Below are 21,530 nucleotides of genomic sequence, written 5' to 3'. Positions count from 1 at the left end.
TGCAAAGCCCAACAATGTAGAGTATGTTCAGAATTTCACTTTAAATGGCAGAGGATATTTTCAGATGTGATGCTACTTACATGTGTGCCACATAACTGCATACCTGCCTTTTGCCAAGAGTTTGTGTAAAAAAATCTACAAATACAGCAGATTCCAGCTTGATGACATCTCAGTAAAGAAGTTCTGTGAAACTGTGGGTTTTTAAAGGTAATTATCACCTGAAATAACTTACTTTTAACAACACACTTGAATGTCAGAATTTTATTTGTATCGTCGAAGAAGTACAATCATAATAATAAACAAAATTCAAGCAATAAAATAAGTTTGGTCTTCATTATTTTGTTTTAAAGGGTCACGTTTATTACACTGTCAAAACAAAGTCAAAACAAGTTTTATGAACTTTGAAATTGTTCTACAGATATTAGCACAAGTTTTTCCTCTCGCGCGACAGTCATTGCATAACTCTTCTTTCTTCTCTTTTTTTCCCTCCCTGTCGTCTTTCAGGAAACAAAAGATGAATTTTGGCCGGTATTAGCTCCTCCCCATTCCTGCTCTCTCAAACACACACTCACACACATACACACACACACGCACACACACACACATATATATGCACAACACAGTCACTCTTTCTCTCTTCAACACTCTCTTCTGCTTCTACTTCCATATATGCAGCCGTGACTGCATTCAGTGTGTGTGTGTGTTTCTGTGTGTGTGTGACAGTGACAGAGAGGCAGAGACGGAAAGACAGAGAGGTTGCTGTAATAGAAAGTGAGAAAGGGAAGGGAGGGAGGGGTAAAACAGAAAGAGAGAGAGAGCGGCGAGCAAAGGGGACGGAAGGGAGGGGAGAGAGCGAGAGAGCGAGAGAGCGAGAGAGAGAAAAGAGGGGGAGCACATGTGTATGCTTGTCACTAAGGGGCTGGGAGAAGGACTAAGGGAAGCGAGGTAGCTGGCCACAGCCGCCATATGCTGACTGGATTCCTGTTCATGTCTGCTGTGTGAAGACTGTAGGTTTCTGCTGTGTGCTGGCCGGCTGGGGAACACACCATGGGAAGCTCACATCTCCTCAACAAAGGCATGCCTCTAGGTAAACAACCAGCAGTCTGCTTTAATGTGGGGAACTGTGTGTGTCTGTGTGTGTGTGTGTGTGTGTGTGTGGCTGGCTGTGTTTGTGTGTGTGCGTGTGTGCATGTGTGGGCCAATATTTGTGAACTGAGTGTACATTATTCTGCCTTCTTCCTCCCCTCCCCCTTCTCTCTCTCTTCCTCTCCCCTTTTCTGTCTTCTCCTCCTCCTTCTAATTCTCTCACTCCATTATCTTTTTTATGTCAGCCTCTCTATCGCCACACTAAAAACGGTTAACCTTTTCTCTGTAGCTCTGTGTGTGTGCCTACGTGCTTGTGCGTAAGTGTGTGTGTGTGTGTGAGTGTGTGTGTGTGTGTGTATGTGTGTGTATGTGTGTGTGAAGAGGCAAATCTCTGCTATTGAAGGCTGCTTGAACACCTCCATTTGTGGCGACAGAAATAGATCTCTCTCTCCTTCGAGGGCTAGCAAGGACATGACACATATTTCCATTTCATTCTGTCATTGTGCTTCCTTTATGCCTTTACACAAACACAGACACACACACACACAAACATGCATATGCACACATACTCACACATGTATGAGGAACTCAATTGGCCAAAATAAGTATACGCACGCACGCAACAACCGGCGGATTCACACACAGGTGCCAGATGCACCTTACGCTTAGGTCTGGAGAAAGACTGTTCTACAAAATGGGATCAAAGTACGGCTGCTGAGGGATAAGAAGGGGGTGATGGGGGTGGGGGAGCAGGAGACAGAGGGTGTGAGAATGAATGATCATCCACCCAGAAGCAGAAATGTTACTCCATCCAGTGTCTGTGGTCACCTCGGTCTGAATTTGCGACGCCGTCGCTTCCAGAGGAAACCACAGATTGCAAACGTGATGTCATCAACAAGCTGCGGGCTGTGTCTCTCGATGACATCGAAAGATTAAAGTTGCTGCTCTGACAACCCCCCCCCCCCACGATCATAACCACCCCCAAATTATGCCCCCCCAACAGCTTGAGAATCCAAGGTCATGTGGGATGACTACCGTGAGTTATGTTTCAGGGAGGGCTGCCCTTTATCTCCACCTCCACTCAATAACTGCTCCACTGATCTGATCGTCTGATCTGGGCTCGTCGTTCCAGGTGATTGATGGATGTGTTGATTCACGATCTGGAAGGCAGGGGTCCTGTGAACAGTGACGGCTGAGTCATGTCTGATCTCGTTATAAAGAGCTAGATCAGTGAGACACACATCAGTCCCTCCTTCATCCCTCGTTAAACCGCGTTGCTTTATTTGATGAGTGTATTTGATTTTACAGAATGATCCTTTAAAAGAATAATGCCGTTGTGCTAGATAGCTCCAGGCAGTTTCCCACCAGGAGGTTTAGTCACATTATGATGTCAAAGGATAAAATCAAGGAAACGGCTCCTGTTGTGACATGTCGGCTACTATAGAAAACCACAACCCAACATCCCCGGGGAGGACTACCAGTTTAAAACACACCTGCAGATTGACTATAGGCAATATAGGCTTTAATGGGTCAGCTATTACAAAATAAAAGTTAAACACTACAGATTAATCTCTAGACGTTCCCGTTTTTTTATGCAATAAAACCTTGGCTAAATACTGACATTTGATACTGAGAAGCTTTGACATTTTCTTTTGATATATCATTATCACAGATTGAGCATTTGATTTATACATGGACGCCTGAACCTGACCAGTCTAAATGCAGGTATGATTGACAGCGCTAATAATTGAAAAGAAAGTACCACTGCAAACACAGGAGCAGGAGGGAGAGAGAGAGAGAGAGAGAGAGAGAGAGAGAGAGAGAGAGAGAGAGAGAGAGAGAGAGAGAGAGAGAGAGAGAGAGAGAGAGAGAGAGAGAGAGAGAGAGAGATAAAGAGCAGGAATGTGGAGGAGATAACATCAACCGAAATTCATCTATTGTTTCAACAAGGGGGGAAACACAGAACAGACAGAAGAGTAATGATGTGACGCGCTGTAGTGACAGAGGGAAAACACGTTCTTGTATCTGAATTTTTTTTTTAAAGTTCATAAAATAAATAATAACAAACCCCCCAAAAAAGTTCAATTTCAATTCAAGATCAAACTTAATTTCTGGTGGGTTTTTTTCTTCATCGGATCAAGTTTTTTCAATTTATAATGACATTTAAATCTCATAGTTGGACAGAACTAAATAATTAACTGTACATTAAAAAATCCATTTATAATCTAAAATGAGTTTGAATTAGCTGTATTTGTACCTTGTTTTTACAGTGAATACAGGTATATTACATATTAAGTGAGTGAAACTGATATTATCCTCCACCATTTTTATTAATGACTCAAATATGAATTAGATCATAATCTAAACAGCTCCTAGACAGTTTCCTATTGGGAGGTTTTTGTCATATTATTATGTCAAAGGGTGAAATCAAGGAAACTGCTCATCTTGCCAACGATAGAAAACCACAAGCCAACATCACCTGGAAGAACTGTTAGTTTTCAAAAGTCATGACACACATGCAGATTGAATAATGTCTGGTGGGTAATGGCAGCATTGAAAAGACAACTGGTTTAATGGATTAGCTGTTAAATAGTTTTTACTTTTATCAAATTTAAATATAAAAATAATTACAGATCAGTACGGATCTATTTCCGGTTTTAAATGATTTTCACATTTAAATTTGAATAATCCTCCTCACCGATGAGCATTTTAAGTGGAGCTTTCGATTCAAGCAGGGACTCAAAAAATATATACTCATACAGGTATAATTGACAGCACTAGGAAATCTATAAAGGCTTAAGTGCTCAGTGAAGAGACAGTATGTAGTAACGGACATTGAAAGTCTATTATGTCTAATGCACACGAGGAAATGCTTGAGCTAAAAAAGGAAGCGGCAGTGAAGGATCTGCCAGCTGCCGCCTGAACACCGGTGCATTTCAAGTGAAGGTTAGCCACTATACAACTCACCCGTTACATTCAATTACAACCTGTTCATTTCAAAATAAATGCAACGGAGAAGCATGGCAGAATAGACAGGTGGCTAAATATCATCGGGCAGAGAAAAATAAAATAACAGGCCTGGAGTGCAACAGCCCAAAACAACAATTAGCAGACAGGCTGTAATTCAACTTAATGAAAAGCAGCCATTACTCTGAAACGTGCAGCCGTGTGAGTCAGGGGAAGACGTGCAGCTGAAACACGTCCCTCAGCCACTGGCAGCCATGAGGCAGGAACTGTTAGTCAGTGAGTGTCATCACGCAGAAATGTACAATGATTGTCAGCACTAGAAAGCTTGTACTTGCAGTATTCATGTAGTGGGAGTGTTGGGGGGGAATACCTAGTAACTTTGAATTTCACACTGTTTTAAATCAGCACCTTGTCTTTTTATCAAAGATCTGAGAAAGGGTATAAATGAGGCTAAATGAGCAGAACGATCTGCTACTGATGGAGTGTGGTGTTCTATGGATAATGACTTGATTATAGAAATAAATACAGGATCATCAATGCTAAGTGAGATGAGCCGGTAACACTTAGATCCAGTCAGATAATGACTGACAGAGCAGCTCTAATCGACAAGGAAGCATGTGAAACTAGATGGCACTCAGTAGAGCTCATACCTCCGTCAAGGACCAGCAGTCCCCTTATGAAACCACATTTATAATTTGTTCACACACTCAAAGGCTGAATATCAGTCTCCTATATATGCCACATGGTTTTCATCAAGATCCACGAATTATTATCTGACAAATCAGCAAATACTATATCTTGCAATCTTAAATAAATTGATAAAAGCAGATCCTGGACCCACCGCTCGATGGGTTAGAAATAGACAAACTCAGGACAGGGGCCAAAACAACACACTTCTTTTCAGAGGTAATTAAGCATGTTTTTAGTTGGGGAAGCCCCTGAACCCTCTCAGAGACCCCCTGCTGTAGCTCGGATACAAGTTTGTGAACCTTTAATCTGAATACAATAAAAGTCTCATGGCCTTTATAATCCATTTATGGGACACATTGAGTCTCCACACTGAACCAAATCCAATTGAAACTTCAAAGTGATTGTTGTTTCTTCTGCATATTAAGTTAATCCACTATAATGGGCTCACAGCCATACAGTAATCCAGTTAACGGCCTGTAGTTACATGCAGTATTTCCTGAGGGGGAACTATGCAATGGGCCAGCAGGTTGGCTTTTTGGCAACATGCAAATCAGGATTGTGTTGACACCCTCCTACACTGGATATGCACATCGGTGCAGACCCATTGCCTTCATATTAGGAAGTTAAATGTATTTTATTCTCCGGTTAGAAAAAGCTGAATCATTCCTCATAAATTCTGGCCTAAAATATCATGAAGTAAACATATTTTTTAATAGAAAATGTTTGTTTTCCTTCTCCATGGAGCTGGTGTCTCAGTAGCAACAACAAAAAAGCTGACAAACCTGAACTGGCGGGAAGAAACAGTACCTGCAAATTAAGACCTTGTTTTTGTGTGTGTGTGTTTGTGTGTACATGTGAGAGAGAGAGAAAGAGAAGGCCTGCAGGGCGATCATTTCTATGTGTAAGCACTTATATGTATCATATATCACTGTATATTAGACATGTCAACCTGCATGGATTGGTTTGCTGTGTATGCACCTGTATTTATGTACATATGGGTTGTGTGTGTGTGTGTGTGTGTGTGTGTGTGTGTGTGTGTCTTCCCTCATGGGAACTGATGTGAGGGTAGGGAGAGATAGAAGACAAAAACAAGAAAAAATGAAAGACTGCAGAAACGTCACACTGCCTGAAAACTTTGCACCTGCACATGCAGCCGTTTTTTAAGAACGTTTATACAGCGATGATATAGACTAAAAACTTTATTAATTTTTTTATTCTTAGAGGGGTGGGACGGGACAGGAGAGAGAAAAGGAAATGGCAAGGGAGATAAAGAAAGCCTGGGGAAATGAGACCGAAATGAGAGATGGAAATCTGAAAATGAGGCAACAAGACATGAAAGGATGGGAAGATCAACCGTGAGGGAGTGAAAGAGCGATATAGGGGCTTTTTAACCACGTCATGTTGCTGCCTGCCATGAGGGCCTGCCTTATAAATCAGCCGGGCTGTGGCTCCATGGTGGTTGTTACAGTTGCAGGCGGCCGACTGATCACAGGTGCCCACAGCAGCGCTCCCCTCTCTCCTTCGCAGATCAAAAACACAAACACTGTGGCAGACACGTCACCTCGTCAGGGTTCACTTCCAGTTCAGTCGAAAACAACGTTTAACCCAGGAAGTTTGACCTTATTTGAAGAACTGAAAGAGCGATGAAAACCCACATGAAGCAGCTGCTTGTTGGGTGGAAATGTTTGGCAGTAACAGAAAGATGTAAAGATGTGAGCTGCAATTTGAATTGAAAGAGTTGAGGCTCGCTCTGGTCTTATATACGTGATCGGTCCATGTGCCTGTGGAAGTGAGAGGTATCTATAATCAAAACACAACTTACACATATAAGATTTATGTAGAGCTGCAATTATTATTTTCATGCCATATTAATGGACTTACTGTTTTGTTTACTTCAGTGATCGATTATTTGGTCTATTAAAAAGAAACTACTCGGTTAAACATGACGTCTTCAGTCCAAAACTGAAAGATATTCAGAGTTAAATTATTAAAAAAAGAGAATGTAACAAGAGTCTGAAATAACAAATGCTTTACATGTTTTTTGCTGGATACTTGATTTAAACAACTACATTAATTAAAAATAGATTTTTGAGTAATCAATCTGTTGTTTCAGCACAAAGTTCATGATTCATTAATCAGCTAAATGTTTTCTGAATAATCAATAAAACATCTAAATGTATAAAATGTCTGAAAATAGAGAAAAAAATTCCAAAATAACCTCAAGATGAATCGGTTATGAAAATAGTTGCAGAAACATTTTCAGTCCATTAACTAATTACTTAAATGAATAATAATTTCAGCTGCAGATTTATACTTTTTAAAAAAAGTTTAAACGAACAGTTTATAAAAACAACTTCAGCTCATGGCAGTAGTTTCTGGTGAACTTGCTGATATGCTTCATCATCTCTGTGGACGGACAATCTGAAAACTTGAGTCTTGTTCCTCAGGGACAGAATTCCAGCTGTTCCTATGAGCTGGTCAGTGACAGCTGGACAGGGGCAGGCTGCGGGGCTTTCCCACCGGCTCTGCAGCCCCAGCAGTCAGGAGCACGGAGGCTTTTGGGTCTGATTACACATTTTTCCGGAATGCAGGTTTCATATCAGAGGTTAACAGTTTGCGTCTTGGGCTCTCAAGCACAAACTACACATGCAGAGTGGTTATAACCCTGATGGATTTAATTTTTACAGAAAAATCACAGCTTATAAAAACTTGAATTCCTTCAGTTTATGATGTTAGCCTCTGTTTTGCAGATCACTATCACTGCACTGCTGCACGGCCTCAAAATGTTGACTAAAGACAGTAGTGAATCTGATTCAAAGCATAGTTGCAGAAAATCCCTGAGTAGATGGAAAGAGCAGAGCCGGAGCTCGGGCCCCATTGGCTGGAGAGACGCCTGTTTGCACTGTGAAAGCTCCCAGCAGTTCCCCAACCCCCGGGCTATGGGGGGTAGAGAGAGGGAGAGAGAGAGGGAGAGAGAGAGAGAAACAGAGAGAGAAAGTAGTGGAGTATTGAGTATAATGAGAAATGGAGAGGAGAGATGGAAGATATTGGATGAGGTTTTAGAGTTTGGGAACCAAGTGAGCAAAAAGTCGGGGCAATTATTCAATATAATGAGGAATTTAATGAGTGTTTAATGTGACGGGAAAGAAACGAGGAAATACATTAAAAAAAACAGAGACTGGGAGATAAGGACCGGGAGATAAGGACCAGTTGGGTTGGTTCGATTCTAGATTTCAAAAAAAGAGAAAGAGAGAGAGCGGTTAAATATTTCCAATGATGAGATTTGGCTTGTGTGTGTTAGTGTGTGTGTTTGTGTTAGAGACCGAGAGACGGAATACTACAACTCAGCAGTCAGTGGTCCTTCCAAGGTCACGCATGGAGCTGGAATGAGAGCTATTTCCTCCCTCACTCTGACCGAGTGTGAGCAGCAGAAATGTGGGGAATCTCTGTTACTTTCCCAAAAAAATACGCCGCTCCGCCTGCGGGACCGAGTAGAGTGTTGTTGAATCAAGCTCACATTGTTCATGAGCTCGATTCAAAATCCTAAAGGAGATGAGTTTAACACTACAGAGCAGCATCTACAGGCGGGCGAGCGACGTATGATTACGTCTGAGTTACAATGAGCGCCGTGTTGAAGCCTCACAGCGCTTTTTGTTCTTGTTGAATTCCAATTTCTCAGCTATGCACCATTGATTTTGTATTGATGTCTAAGTGCAATGGCCTCGGGGCAAATCCTATTACAGAAAGCTAATGTTTTACCAGGCCACATAAGGCCCAGTGAGCAGGATTTGAGTTTCACCTTTATTGGTCTTACATTGGACAGTGGGGGGGGGCGGCTTCATCAGATCCGGTTTCAGGCTGGGGTCTGAAGACGGAGATAAGGAGACAAGGCAGAAATCCAGTGATGGATTTTGATCAGTTCGGAGCCGTCTTTGCTTCAGGGCAGTTTCTGAGCGCTGCAGAATTGCAATTTATCATTTGTATGGATTTTGTTTGAGCAGGTTCACACATGGGTTGTACTTTTTATTGCCATACAGTGAGGTTAAAATCAGTTGCCGGTAACACGCCCTAAGGAAAGTTTGAATCACTAGGCTGTCACTGTAAAGGCGTAAACATAGATCACATTCCTGACCCTAGCTCTGTGCACTATGGTTTCACAGACCGACTACAGACACTTCCTGTCTGCGCCCTCCACTTGTTTTCTGTCACATCCAAACCCTGCACAATGCAGCACAGTGGAGCATGAAGCAGAAATCCATGTAATCACTGTATGCATTATTTCCCCATGCATGCACATCGGCCCAGTCAACAACCACAGAAAACCCCTGGGAGTCTGTAAGGGGGGGGGTAGGACTGAGCAGTATATTGTTTTAGACTTTCTCAATACGCGGAAGAGGAACATCATCCATCTGCCTTTGCCCACAGAGGTTTATTACATGTTTTTCTTCAGGTCCTCACTGCTGCTGAATCATATTATTGTCATCACCCTCTGGTCACTGAGCTATTCCACTGCAGCAGTTACTGGTATCTGGTTAAAGGCAGAGGATGTGGTAACACATATTCCCAGCACAGAAACATAGATTTTTTAAAAGCTGACAAGTTGTTCAAACATGAATGCTAAAGATGTCACTCTGAATAAAGAATACAAATAAAACAATCAAGTGATTGCAGAAGAAGCCAAAGCAGCTTGCATTAGTAATGCAATCACAAGATCCTGGCTTTTACAAATCACAAAAAAAACCTCTTTTGTATTCGCATCAATCTAAAACCTAAAAACAATGTGACAACGCCTCTTTAAGCAAGACAGACAGTGAAGTACAAGAAAATCAGTAACTTAAAAAGCTTCATTAGAAAAACACAGCTGCAAAGCAATGAAAATCACAGTAATGACACTGACGGTATATGAGTGTGATTCCAGATTTAATTTGATTTGTTTATGGGCTGTTTAATCACAGCTCTAAGGGAAGAATATCCCTGCCCACAGTTCCCAGGCTAATTTGCAGGATGGAAGCTGCCAAACATCTGTCAAGATCTCAGGGATCCTTGGAATTCAAAATACAAAGAGAGACTCACTGTCGGATGCTGATTTTGAAATGACTGGTTTAACGATCTGGCAACTTTCTCATGAGTTTATCCACTAAGGTAGAAAACAGGCTCAGTTTGGACGTCTGAGTTCCAAGAGAAAAAAGTTTTCTGGGGAATATTTTGAGAAAAATGACAGAGGCAGCTGCTTATTTGAGACGGCAGCCGGCACATCTCAGATGGGAAAAAGTCACGAGCGAGTGATGAGCAGAGACAGCATCAGCAGAAACAGGCATAACTCTGCTCTTCTTCTTCTTCTTCTTCTTCTTCTTCTTCTTCTTCTTCTTCTTCTTCTTCTTCTTCTTCTTCTTCTTCTTCTTCTTCTTCTTCTTCTTCTTTTGCAGCAGTGTTTCAGAGCGCTGTCAATTCTTTACACGTCAAAGAGACACAATTACAAAAACACAGTCTTTGTCCTCTGAATCTACATCTGATGTCCTAGCTGTCAGACGTCCTGGTTGTCAGTCAGTGTTCTACAATGACAGTTACATGAAAGAAGAGAAAACAAATCGATCCAGGAAGATTTGAGTGGGAGGTGATGATGAAGGGAAACTAAAAACTGCCCCTGCACTGTCACTTTCAATCAATGCTGTGGTTAAAGCTACATTTAGGTTTCACTGTTAGTAGGGTTTTCTTGTGTATTTGCTTTATTTAATGCTGCTTTTTCTCCTGTACAGTTTGGCATCAGTCTCAGGCTTCAAACTCAAAGAGATGATTTAATAATACATCTTGTGGAAAGGTGGGGTTTAGGATTTATACCACCAGCCACCAGGGGGTGATCCATTCACTTTGGCTTAACTTTTGGGGAGGAGACAGGTCATCAATCCTTATTTAAACTCTAAACGTATTTTCAGTGACATTTTTAAGGTTTGAGTTATGATCAAACTTTTGTTGCATTGTTTTTTTTTATTAACACCAAACTGCGACTGGATAATCGAGTAACTGAGACATAAACTAAAGAGCTTCAAGTCTGCTGACTCAGTGGTTTTCTGGCCAAGTCAGCAAGAAAACATCTGTTCCATTTACAAGTTGTTCCCTGTTACTGATCCACAGGGACGAGCCTTCACATTCACCATGAATATATGACAACTTCATTAAAATAATGCAAATAAGGTGAAATGCTAAACTCCTGAGTTTTGATTCTAAAGGGATATTCTGAATGTTCAGGCTTTTTGATTTTCAAAGGGCAAGTCCTGCTTTTTTCTACAAACCTAACGTAACTGCAGCATTTTCCCAATTACCGCCTGTTTCACAGAGTCAGCAAACTTCATCTAAAAGTCAGAGATGATTAACCTGAAAACATAAAAAGGCCACATACCTTCAGCTTTAGATCTCGTTACGCACAGAACAGTTTAAGACAAAGAGAGAACTCTCAAGCAAACGAATGCCCGACAGTCTAATATGTCTTTGTCTATCTTTTATCATTATTATTCTGCCCATCTGACATTCTTCCTATATTCTTTTGTGTGTGTGTAGGTATCAGGCCTCCCATCATGAACGGGCCCATGCACCCGCGCCCCCTGGTGGCCCTGCTGGACGGGCGTGACTGCACTGTGGAGATGCCCATCCTCAAAGACGTAGCAACTGTGGCCTTCTGCGACGCTCAGTCCACACAGGAGATTCACGAGAAGGTAACACACTCAACTGGATAATGCACACAAACTTGTTACCTGGAAATCTGGATCTTATGGATTTGAATTGAGGTTAGGTAGAGGGTATGAGCTTTATTCAGCCACTGTGAAACGAATACGTAATGTGGCGTTAGCTATAAGTTTTAATTTAAGGGGACTGTTGGCAATTCTAGGTACACATTGTTCAGACAGTCATTATGACCGAGATGTCAGAAAACACCTACAGTCTACAAAATAGCTAACTAAATTAAAAGGAGTGGCCGATACACCGATTTATTTTACCTAGTTTTCATTTTAAACCTTCTTATTTTAGACATTCTAAGAAGTCAGAAATACCACACGATTTTCCTGGTCTAACGATATGACATGAATGCAGCATTAGCACTTTACAAAAGGACGATCTGAAATTAAAAGGATCACGAGAAACAAAGAGAGGAGATCTGTCCAAGGAAGACGATAAAATAAGTGAAGAAGAGTCAAGACGAGTACAGAGAGCAGACTTGAAATGTGGGTCAGGCCGGGATCGTGCCACAGCCACTATGGATCGTAAATGGGTTTGTATGTCTGGCAGGGTTACGTCTCGTTCTGGGCGCCTGCCAGGCCCACTCGCTCTGTGGCCACAGCGTGGGAGAAACAGATGGCTCTCCCTCTCTCCCTCTCTCTCTCTCTCTCTCCCTGGCTCTCTAGTAAGCAGCCACCTCATTGTGTAATTAAAGAGGGTTTCTTTATTGTAATTGAACCGCATGTCATTTCCACCCACTCTCAAACACATGAAGGGAAAGGCTGGCACCGTTAAAAACAAGATTGAAAGATTAAGTGAGAATCAATTAAAAGGCTGAACCGGTTTTCACAGTCATATATATTCCCTATTTTATACGATAATCAATGTATCTTCTCTTTGAGTTATATTATTTCATTATCAATAAAGAGGAGCAGCGTCATCCTGGTGAGAAGCCATAGAGATGTTCAGAGTACCATCCTATTATAACAGGGGGTAAAGTAAAAGTTTACAGGTTTCGATATCTCACATATATCCACAGAGACATATTTCCATCTCTCGATCACGTGACTGACTGTGTGTGTGTGTGTGTGTGTGTGTGTTGTGTTCAGGTGCTGAATGAAGCTGTAGGAGCTCTGATGTACCACACCATCACGCTGATGAGAGAAGACCTGGAGAAGTTCAAAGGTCTGCGTATTATCGTCCGCATCGGCAGCGGCTACGACAACATCGACATCAAATCTGCCGGGGAGCTGGGTGAGAACACGACAACACAAACACACACACACACACACACACACGGAATGTTCTTCTTACACTGTTAAAGCAAAATTTATCATACAATCTTTTGTTGTGAAGTACTCTAGAGAACGTGACCGATACTGCTAATATTAAGCTGAAATAAGTTATTCTCCTTGTTTTAAATGTATTTAACAAAAGTTGTTGCTCAGTCATCTGTGCTTGTACTCACTCTGATCAAACAGACTTACTTTAATTGGAGTTATGTCTTATTTCACCACTTCTATGCTCCCATTTGTTTTACTGTTGATAAAAAGTTAGAACTTTAATTATCCCCAAAAATGTCCATTTCTGGCTTCCAGTGAGTGCTGAGCATGTTTACAAGTTCAAAGTAGATTAAAGGTGAACGCAGTTAAACTTTTTTTTTTTCAACTCATCTCCCCCCTGCAATAGGCAAAGCTTTACTTACATCTCCTATCTTCCTCCAACAAGAGGCTGTGACATGTGAAAGTTCCCAGTGGTGTTCGTGGAGAAAACTGCTGACATCCTGTCTTCCTCCTGCACTGCTCCACCAAAATAGCTTTTCGCCCAGCCTTCATCTCTTTCCTTAAATGACCCCAAAAAAGCTATTACTGATCCTTATCTGCTCTCTGGTTGAACAGGCATCGCTGTATGTAATATGCCGGCAGCCTCGGTGGAGGAGACGGCCGACTCCACGCTGTGCCACATCCTCACATTGTACCGACGCACCACCTGGCTGCATCAGGTGTGTGCGCCTAGTGTGGTGATAAACAGGGGGAAATGACATGAACTGGATTTGAATTAACTCATTTTAAATGCACTGAAGTGTTAGAGGTGCAAGTTTGGTCTTCGACACTCAGTAAAAAAGTATCTACCGACAAATAAGCAAAATTGAAACATTTCGCTTCCTTTAGAATGTGGCTCTATTTGAAAGACGTTGATGTAAGATGTAGAAGGTAAAGTAAAAATGATTAAGTTTTAAATCCTTATTTAGTCATATTTAAATCGTACCATCTAAAAGGATTGTAGGCTCTTGTTATTAAGTGCGGAGTCTTGACATCTTTAAGAAATTGACTGGGATTATGAGAAGTGTGATTGTTTTTGTCGCCCGTGTCAGTTTTGCATGTAATAATGGAGTGATATGTACGCCAGGCTCTGCGGGAGGGCACGCGGGTTCAGAGCGTGGAGCAGATCCGGGAGGTGGCCTCAGGTGCAGCGAGGATCAGAGGAGAGACGCTGGGACTCATAGGACTCGGTGAGTAACGCCTCATCAGTGAAACTCTAAAAATGCTTATTTTGCCCGATATGCATCCCTCAGTTCGGTTGGATAATCAGACTGTCGGTCAGGTTCCTGCTCATCAAACCGTTTCCTCTCTTTTTACACTTTCATTTTGGGAAGTTTTCATCCTCAGCTCAGCTAAATTGGCTCCCGAGGAGTTACCACTACAGATATAAGAGGATTAAACCAGAAGTAGACTTTAAATCTCTTCCCTGTGCAGTCAGAGTATTTTCCAACATATTAAGCAGACGTGTGTAGCCAGAGCATTGTGTTATTTTTACAGGGCAAAAAATGATTGTGTTTGCATGAGTAATAATGTGTGTTGAAATCTGTCTAAATGAACCTGTGTGTATAATAGCGTGTATTTGTGTGTTTCTAGGTCGAGTGGGCCAGGCTGTAGCGCTGAGGGCGAAGGCTTTTGGCTTCAATGTGATTTTCTATGACCCTTATCTGGCCGACGGAGTAGAAAGATCCCTGGGACTACAAAGGGTCACCACACTACAGGTAGCACACACGCACACACACACAGGGGCCAGTTTGTTACTGTGAAATGTGAATTTTATAAAATGATAAAATGTTAATGCTCCCACACACACAATGGCTCCACACCTGCACAGGAGACATATTCTGCTCATATTCAGATTCCTAATTTCAGTTTGTGTTGTGATTTTAACAGGTTCACATGTTTTCATGTTCAGAAAACACATCCCTTTCCTTAGATTGTCCATTTCTGCATTTCTCTTATAAGCAAATGTCTGAAACACTTTGATTTAGCTCCAGTCTCTATAAGATCCGCTCTCCTGTTAAAACTTTATAACAAACTAGAGGAAAGAAAAAACTGATAGAGCATTTAAGTCTTTCTGTCTGTCTCCCTCCTCAGGACCTGCTCTTCCACTCGGACTGTGTGTCTCTGCACTGCAGCCTGAACGAACACAACCACCACCTGATCAACGACTTCACCATCAAACAGGTAGCTACACACAGACACACACATTCATGTGCGAACAAACACACAGACACACTCAAATTATTTATTTATTCTAACATCATCTGCAACAAGCCAAGGCCATTCATATTAAAGGAGTGGATACCCAGGGAAGCTCACTACCACATACAGATGAATGAGCTTCTTTACTACGTGCGCTGCATGCGACGACTAATACACTTTGGATCCTTCAACCCAAAGGATTCAAGCTCTTAAGCAATTCTCTGACCTTGCTGGAGGAAATGAGATGGAATGGATGTAGATCAATATCACCACAGAGAGCAGAGCACATATTTTCCAGGGACTAAGCTTTAAGTTTGGTTTCTTCTGTGTGTGTTTAATCACCTGTGTTGTGTTCTTGTTAGATAGAAGTAAACTGTGTCTGTGTGTTACAGATGCGTCAGGGGGCGTTCCTGGTAAACACAGCCAGGGGGGGTCTGGTGGATGAGAAGGCCCTGGCTCAGGCTCTGAAGGAGGGGAGGATACGTGGAGCGGCTCTGGATGTTCACGAGACAGAGCCTTTCAGGTAATAAACTCCAAGATTGATGATGTGATAAAGGCAGCCGGTGTTTTCTCCACCAGAGAAGGATAAAGGACGGTTAAATACCTGTGTTAGACAATATATGGTAGTTTTTAAGATTTAGAGGATATCAAAAACTACTAGATAAGTGAATATAAAGAGCGTTCAAATTATATATCAAGCTCATCTGTTGTTGGTTGTTACATAGATATTTTAATTTTGACAAAAACACATTCACCAACTGTAGAATTAACTGATTAATTAATAAAAACCTCAATTACACAAAATCAAATCAAGCAAAAATACCAACATCTGAGACTTGATCATGATTTTCTGTTTTGATGGGATCTCTATTCATTGGGCAAAATATGCAATTTAAAAGATAGAAATTGTAAACAGCATCATTAATGTACAATTTCATGACATTTTATTGACTTTAAGGATTAAAATAATGATCACTGATAAATGAAATGACTTGTTGCAGCTGTAACTCAGTTCAATGTTGTTGTTGTTGTTGTTGTTGTTTGTCAGTTTCAGTCAGGGTCCACTGAAGGACGCCCCCAATCTGATCTGCACTCCACACGCTGCCTGGTACAGTGAACAGGCATCATTGGAAATGAGAGAGGAGGCAGCCAGGGAGGTCCGAAGGGCTATCACAGGTACACACACACACACATGCGCACACGCACACGCGCACACGCACATGCACACGCACGCAGTGATGGAAAACATCCCCGATGGAAAAATGTAAACACAAGTCTCAAAAGAGATCTGTTGTAGGTGTCCTGCAGCAGTCGAGCGAGAAGCCATCCATCTTGTTCTTTTAGCAGAGAGTGAGATTAAAGGCCTTTCACAGTCTGCCTCCTCCTTCCTCCTCCTCCTCTGAACATCCCTCTCTCTATCCGCTTTGCCTTCTTCCTTTGTTCTTTCTCCTTTTCCATCCTCTGCTTTATGGTTTCCCTTGTGGCTCGGTCTTTCTACCAATGGCCTGTTTAATCATGCCCACATTCTCTGCCTCTGTAGAAAGTGGGTTAGTGAGGTAAAAAAAAAAAGCACCTAACACCTGTTCTGAAATGTAGCGCAGTGAAATTAACTAGTTCCCCTGTGTGTAGATAACTCTGCACTTCTCATGATCTTTTTTTTTTTCCTGTTTTTTAGGTCGTATTCCAGACAGTCTGAAGAACTGTGTGAATAAGGAGTTCCTCTCCCAGAACAACCACTGGACAGGAGTGGACCCAGCCACCGTCCACCCCGAGCTGAACGGGGCTTATAGGTAACTACAGGGGGAAGTGCACCGGGGTGGGCAAGGTAGGCAATAGCCTGGGGCCCCCTGTGAGCAGCTGATTAGTCGACAGCAACGACAAACTTTGTGAGAACTCCCTCAAATTCTATAATCGGCTGCGTACAGGAGACTGAAATGACGCCATGTTCAGAAACCCCCCCCCAACAAGGCCCCATGACACCAGCTCTTTGACAAAAGATTTGTAAGGTCCGAGGTTTGGTCAAAGACTCAAAAAGTGTAAATGTTTGTGTATTGTGTGGCTGGAATGTTGATGGGGGTTTACAATTAAAACGTCACGACCCTACTGGGAGCACTTTGATTCTAATTTTGCTAATAAAACAATTGTTTGAAGATTGGAATGATGTGGGTTGTATGAAATCAGGATAAGGAATTGTCATTTTCTCCGGAATCTTATACTACACATTCTCCCAATACCTGATTGACCTCAGTAGCAAATAAATACCACGATCAAGGCTCAGCTTGCATCCCCACCTTTAGCTGTTCTTTCATCTGACAGCCAGTCACTTGGGAAAGCTACTGCTGACCAGCAGCACCAGTCTGACGGCTGCTCAAGGCTTTTTTTACAGTTCAATATTGCTGCTATGACACCTGATCCATCACTGATCTTATACTGTTGCGGTCAGACGTCAATATAAACTCACCGGAATCTGTTAAAACACCAGAACTGTTATAACATTTCAGGAGGAGAAACTTCAAATCCTTACGAATTATGCAAAAACCTTCAGGATCCTGTGTTAATGTCAGGGGAGGGCGATAAAAAGAAACTGTGATACAGGCTATAATTTCTCTAAAGGTCAACTAACCCAAATTACAAAAGAATATATCTTCTCACTTTCCCCTCGAGATATCTTCCCGTTTATAGTATTTATAGATTTTTATCTTCCCTCAGATTTGGCTGTCACCTCAATACAATAGAGCCGAATAGAATTATTTTTTTTGGTTTTCACCAGCACTGAAACATGACATTTAAAAATGAAAGAATCAACATTTCTTAGACATGTTCTATCCACTGTGGAGACGGTCCCTGTGAAAACAAGGGGGAAAAGGATAGTGTTGAATATTTTACATGTTAGCACCACAGATTAACTATTCACGGCTATAACCACTATGAACTATTTCAGTGGAATTCGTGTTTGCTTACATTGACGTGAACCTAATGTGATCCAGCAGACTGTCAGTGACTGGTGGCGTTTCAGAAAAGGTCACAGATTTGTAACTCTTCCAGTTCCAGTTGAACTTTCATGACTCAGTTGTGTATCTCTCTCTCACACACACACACCTCCAGGTATCCCCCCGGGGTGGTCAGTTTGCCAGCGGGGGGGCTCCCGCCTCCAGTTGAAGGCATTGTGCCCAGCGCCATGCCCATCACACACACCCTCCCGCCCGCTGTCACACATCCTCCCCATGCTCCGTCTCCTGGACTAAACACAGTAAAGCCACCAGAGAGCGACAGAGAGCAGCATCCGAATGACCACCTGTAGCCACACGTACACCAACGCAAACACACACACACACACACACAGACACACACACACACACTTGCCCGCGTTGTCTGGCAACTGGAGGAGAGGTTATCAGACGGATTCAGATCGACAGGATGAGGTCCCCAAAAACAATCGAATCCCAACTCTCTGGCAAACGGTTCCCAGCAAGCCTTTTCACACTCCAGAGAGGAAGAAGAGGAGGATGAGAGAAAGAGGATCAGGAGTGGATCACTTTCAAATGTTCTAATTTAAGAACGAGACAGTTTACCTCTGCCCCACACAAGTCCTAAAAAAAGACTGTGAAACTCGAGGTCCGCACATTGATCTTTCGAATAGTTTCCTCTGACAGAAGTAAATCAAAAAACAAAAAAAAACAACAACGGTCTCTTGGTTTGGAAAGAAAAAAATACTAAATCAAATTCTGCTGTCTTAGACTGTAGTGTGTCCAAAGTTAGAGGAGCATCTTTCATGTCTTTTTCTGTCTTTTCCTTAGTTCGATGTACAAGCAAAAGTAGTAGGTTATGAAATGAATGTAACCTGTCTGTGTTTTGAGACTCGCGGCGAGAAGATACTGATATTTGAATTCCAGTCTTACACAGAAACAAGAGTTGTGTGACCTCTATGTAGCCAAACTGGTTTGAGAATACAATATCTGTCTGTTTGTTTTATTTTAAATGTCTCCCCAAATTAACAAGCCCCCCCACCCCCCCAAAAAAAGAGGCAGCTTTTTGCACACCAGCTCAGGAAATTAAGTTTCCGCAGTTGGTATGTTGATATATTTTTGTTTTCCATTTTTATGCCACTTAGTGCTTTTGTTTTTCTACCTGCTTGCCTTTTCGTGTCCCGCCACATTAGAACAAGACCTTAAATACGAGCTAAAGTCGATCTGGTGTTTGCTTTTCTTTGTTTTGTTTAAGGGGGGCATGTGATTTTGCTCTCGGACTTGTGTTAATGTTTGACCCAAGTTGAGGGGGTTGTGGGAAGAAAGGCTGCAGGACGGTGGCAAAATGGTATGCTTGGCTAGGGCGACTTCATCTGCAGCATAATCGAGTGGTTTGTGTGAATTACTGTTTGATAGACAGGTCGTCCATGAGGTGAATTTCATAACATGTACTTGTCTTCGTCTTCTTCATGTGCAATGATCCAGTACTTCCACCACCAGTCCCAGTAATTGTCCAGCTCCTGGAGCGTGAACGGTCGAGCACACCAAGGTTTACAAAAGATGCACAACAGCGATGATTAAGTGTGTTGCTTCTTGCTGCTAGATAAATATTTTATTGAGGTTGCCCTTTTAACTTTGTCTGACAAAAACATTTGTATTGCTTCCCATTCAAAGTTAAATCCACTTTGCAGAGGTCACACTCCGTTCGAGACAGTTGAGGAACAGTTGTGGGGGTGAAGTTTGGTCAAACCAAATCTGTTCCTGTTTCTGTTGCCACGTTGAGCTTTTACAGATAAAAAATAAGTAAGAAACTGCTTCATGGCTTGTCATTTTAAACAGCTTTCTAAAAGATGAACCTGCTTGTGCAAACAAAACATTGTCAAAAAAAGTATGTTTTTTATAGAAATGTGAGAGACATCATATATGCACAGTGAAGGTCAGATGTTTAATGGTAGCATGTCAGAATGTATGGATTGCTCCAGTATAGAATCCCTTTAACATTTCACGATGGCTCCTTCCCGAGTATACCGTTTAGCCACCCTCTGTGGCCTCTGTGTCTATGTGTACATATGGTGTTCTGCCTGCCTGTGTCAATGTGACTTGGTTGTATCTGTGTCTTAAAAAAACAGCAGCACTGGGAGAAGGGGTTGGTGGCATCACGACAAATACTGCCATCTAAACACACAACGAAGAAATACGTACGGTAGCAAACTGAGCCAGTAACACAAGTTCTTACTGGTTCAATTCCCACAATGTATAGAAAATATCTCAAAACCCTTTCGCTATGAGGAATATTTATTACCGACTCCAGTTTGTTGAAGTTAGCAGGCCAGCAGAGCGATTGGTGCTTTCTCGAACCCCTTCTACCAGCGGCTGAGTGGTAGAGCAGTTCACTGTTGCCTACCTGCTCGTCTTCATGGTGAGGTAAGCGTGGCGATCAGGGATGGAACTTTCACTCGCCATCTGTGAGGGTTTTGTAGCCCGGGCTAGTGTCGAGTTCATAGGGTACTGATCTGACCCAGGATTAAAAACTCCCAAATCCTGAGGGGAAAGCTGAAATATTATGAACTTGACTCTTAATCTATGCCTGGTCGTTACATGGTGGAGAAACTTCGTGGTTACTTCCGAATATAAACTCTAATCATTCCTTGTTCAAACCGATGGGTGCCACAATTAGAAAAACATGCAGACTAGCTTCTAATGCATCGAGGTGCTCCTTGAAATTCCATCCCTGATAGTAACGTGCAGTCCACTGTTGCCTACCTTGGTCCCTTTTATGGTAAAGTAGTAGGCGTAGCAATATACAGTATACATATTCTATATTCTTCAGTAAATATCATTATTTTTGGTCAAAACTGACAACCTGACAAAGATATGTTTGTGACTGTATGCATTTGTATGAATTATTTTAAAAGCAAATAAACTGTGGAAAGGTGAAACGTGTCTTTTTAATCTTGGTCTGTTTTGAATGATGTAGAAAAAGATTGATTAAAGGTTTTTTTAATAAAGTCTAATTTACAGCTTGTAAAGTGTGAGAGATGTTTGACTCTCTAAACTCATCATTGATAAATTAACTAAGAAACTTTTTCTCAGTTGTTATACAGTTATTATACTGACAGGATGTGACACCATCCATCTATTACCTATGACGCTTGTCCTGGGGGGCTGGAGCCAAACCCAGCAACTTTTATAGGTTCCACAATTTTAAAATGTAGAAATAAATGAAACAAAGCATAACGCTTCAGCTAAGATAAAATGCTTATGGGATTTTGATCTGTCTAAGTATTTCACTCTCGATTAATGACAAGTGACTGAATATTATCAGATTTCTTTTTTCTTCAGAGTGAAAACATGATCAGATATAGAGGTGAAGAAATTAGTTAAAGTCTTGATTCACCCTTTGGGCTCATGCTGACATGTGCTCACAAATGGTGGGATTCTCAATAAAGGTGAACAATTGTTTACTGCTAAAAATGTTTGTGGCCCTTGCTAAGCAGTTACCAGTTGCGTCCACCAGATGTCCCCAGGACAGCTGCAGCTCTCCTGCTGTGGACAGACCAGCTTTAACGTCTGAATCTGAATCTGC

General features: G+C 41.9%; 1 protein-coding gene across 1 annotated transcript; it reads left to right on the top strand.

Moving 5' to 3' along the window:
- Positions 1–804: 804 nt before the first annotated feature.
- Positions 805–19,820, top strand: LOC128445891 (C-terminal-binding protein 1). The gene is made up of 11 exons (XM_053428776.1): positions 805–1,087; positions 11,299–11,453; positions 12,564–12,708; positions 13,353–13,456; positions 13,864–13,966; positions 14,370–14,494; positions 14,871–14,960; positions 15,371–15,501; positions 16,027–16,154; positions 16,654–16,768; positions 18,084–19,820. The coding sequence occupies exons 1-11, from the start codon at positions 1,048–1,050 to the stop codon at positions 18,277–18,279; spliced, it is 1,332 nt and encodes a 443-aa protein (XP_053284751.1). The 5' UTR covers positions 805–1,047; the 3' UTR covers positions 18,280–19,820.
- The last annotated feature ends 1,710 nt before the right edge of the window (positions 19,821–21,530 follow it).

This window comes from Pleuronectes platessa, chromosome 8, assembly GCF_947347685.1.
Source record: "Pleuronectes platessa chromosome 8, fPlePla1.1, whole genome shotgun sequence".
NCBI classification, from domain to species: Eukaryota; Metazoa; Chordata; class Actinopteri; order Pleuronectiformes; family Pleuronectidae; genus Pleuronectes; species Pleuronectes platessa.
This window is presented reverse-complemented; position numbering and strand designations above follow the sequence as displayed.

Coding starts and splice junctions, on each gene's coding strand:
- LOC128445891 (XM_053428776.1), top strand. CDS start 1,048: ATGGGAAGCTCACATCTCCTCAACAAAGGCATGCCTCTAG. Junction 16,155..16,653: donor GGTCCGAAGGGCTATCACAG/GTACACACACAC, acceptor CCTGTTTTTTAG/GTCGTATTCCAGACAGTCTG. Junction 16,769..18,083: donor GAGCTGAACGGGGCTTATAG/GTAACTACAGGG, acceptor ACACACCTCCAG/GTATCCCCCCGGGGTGGTCA.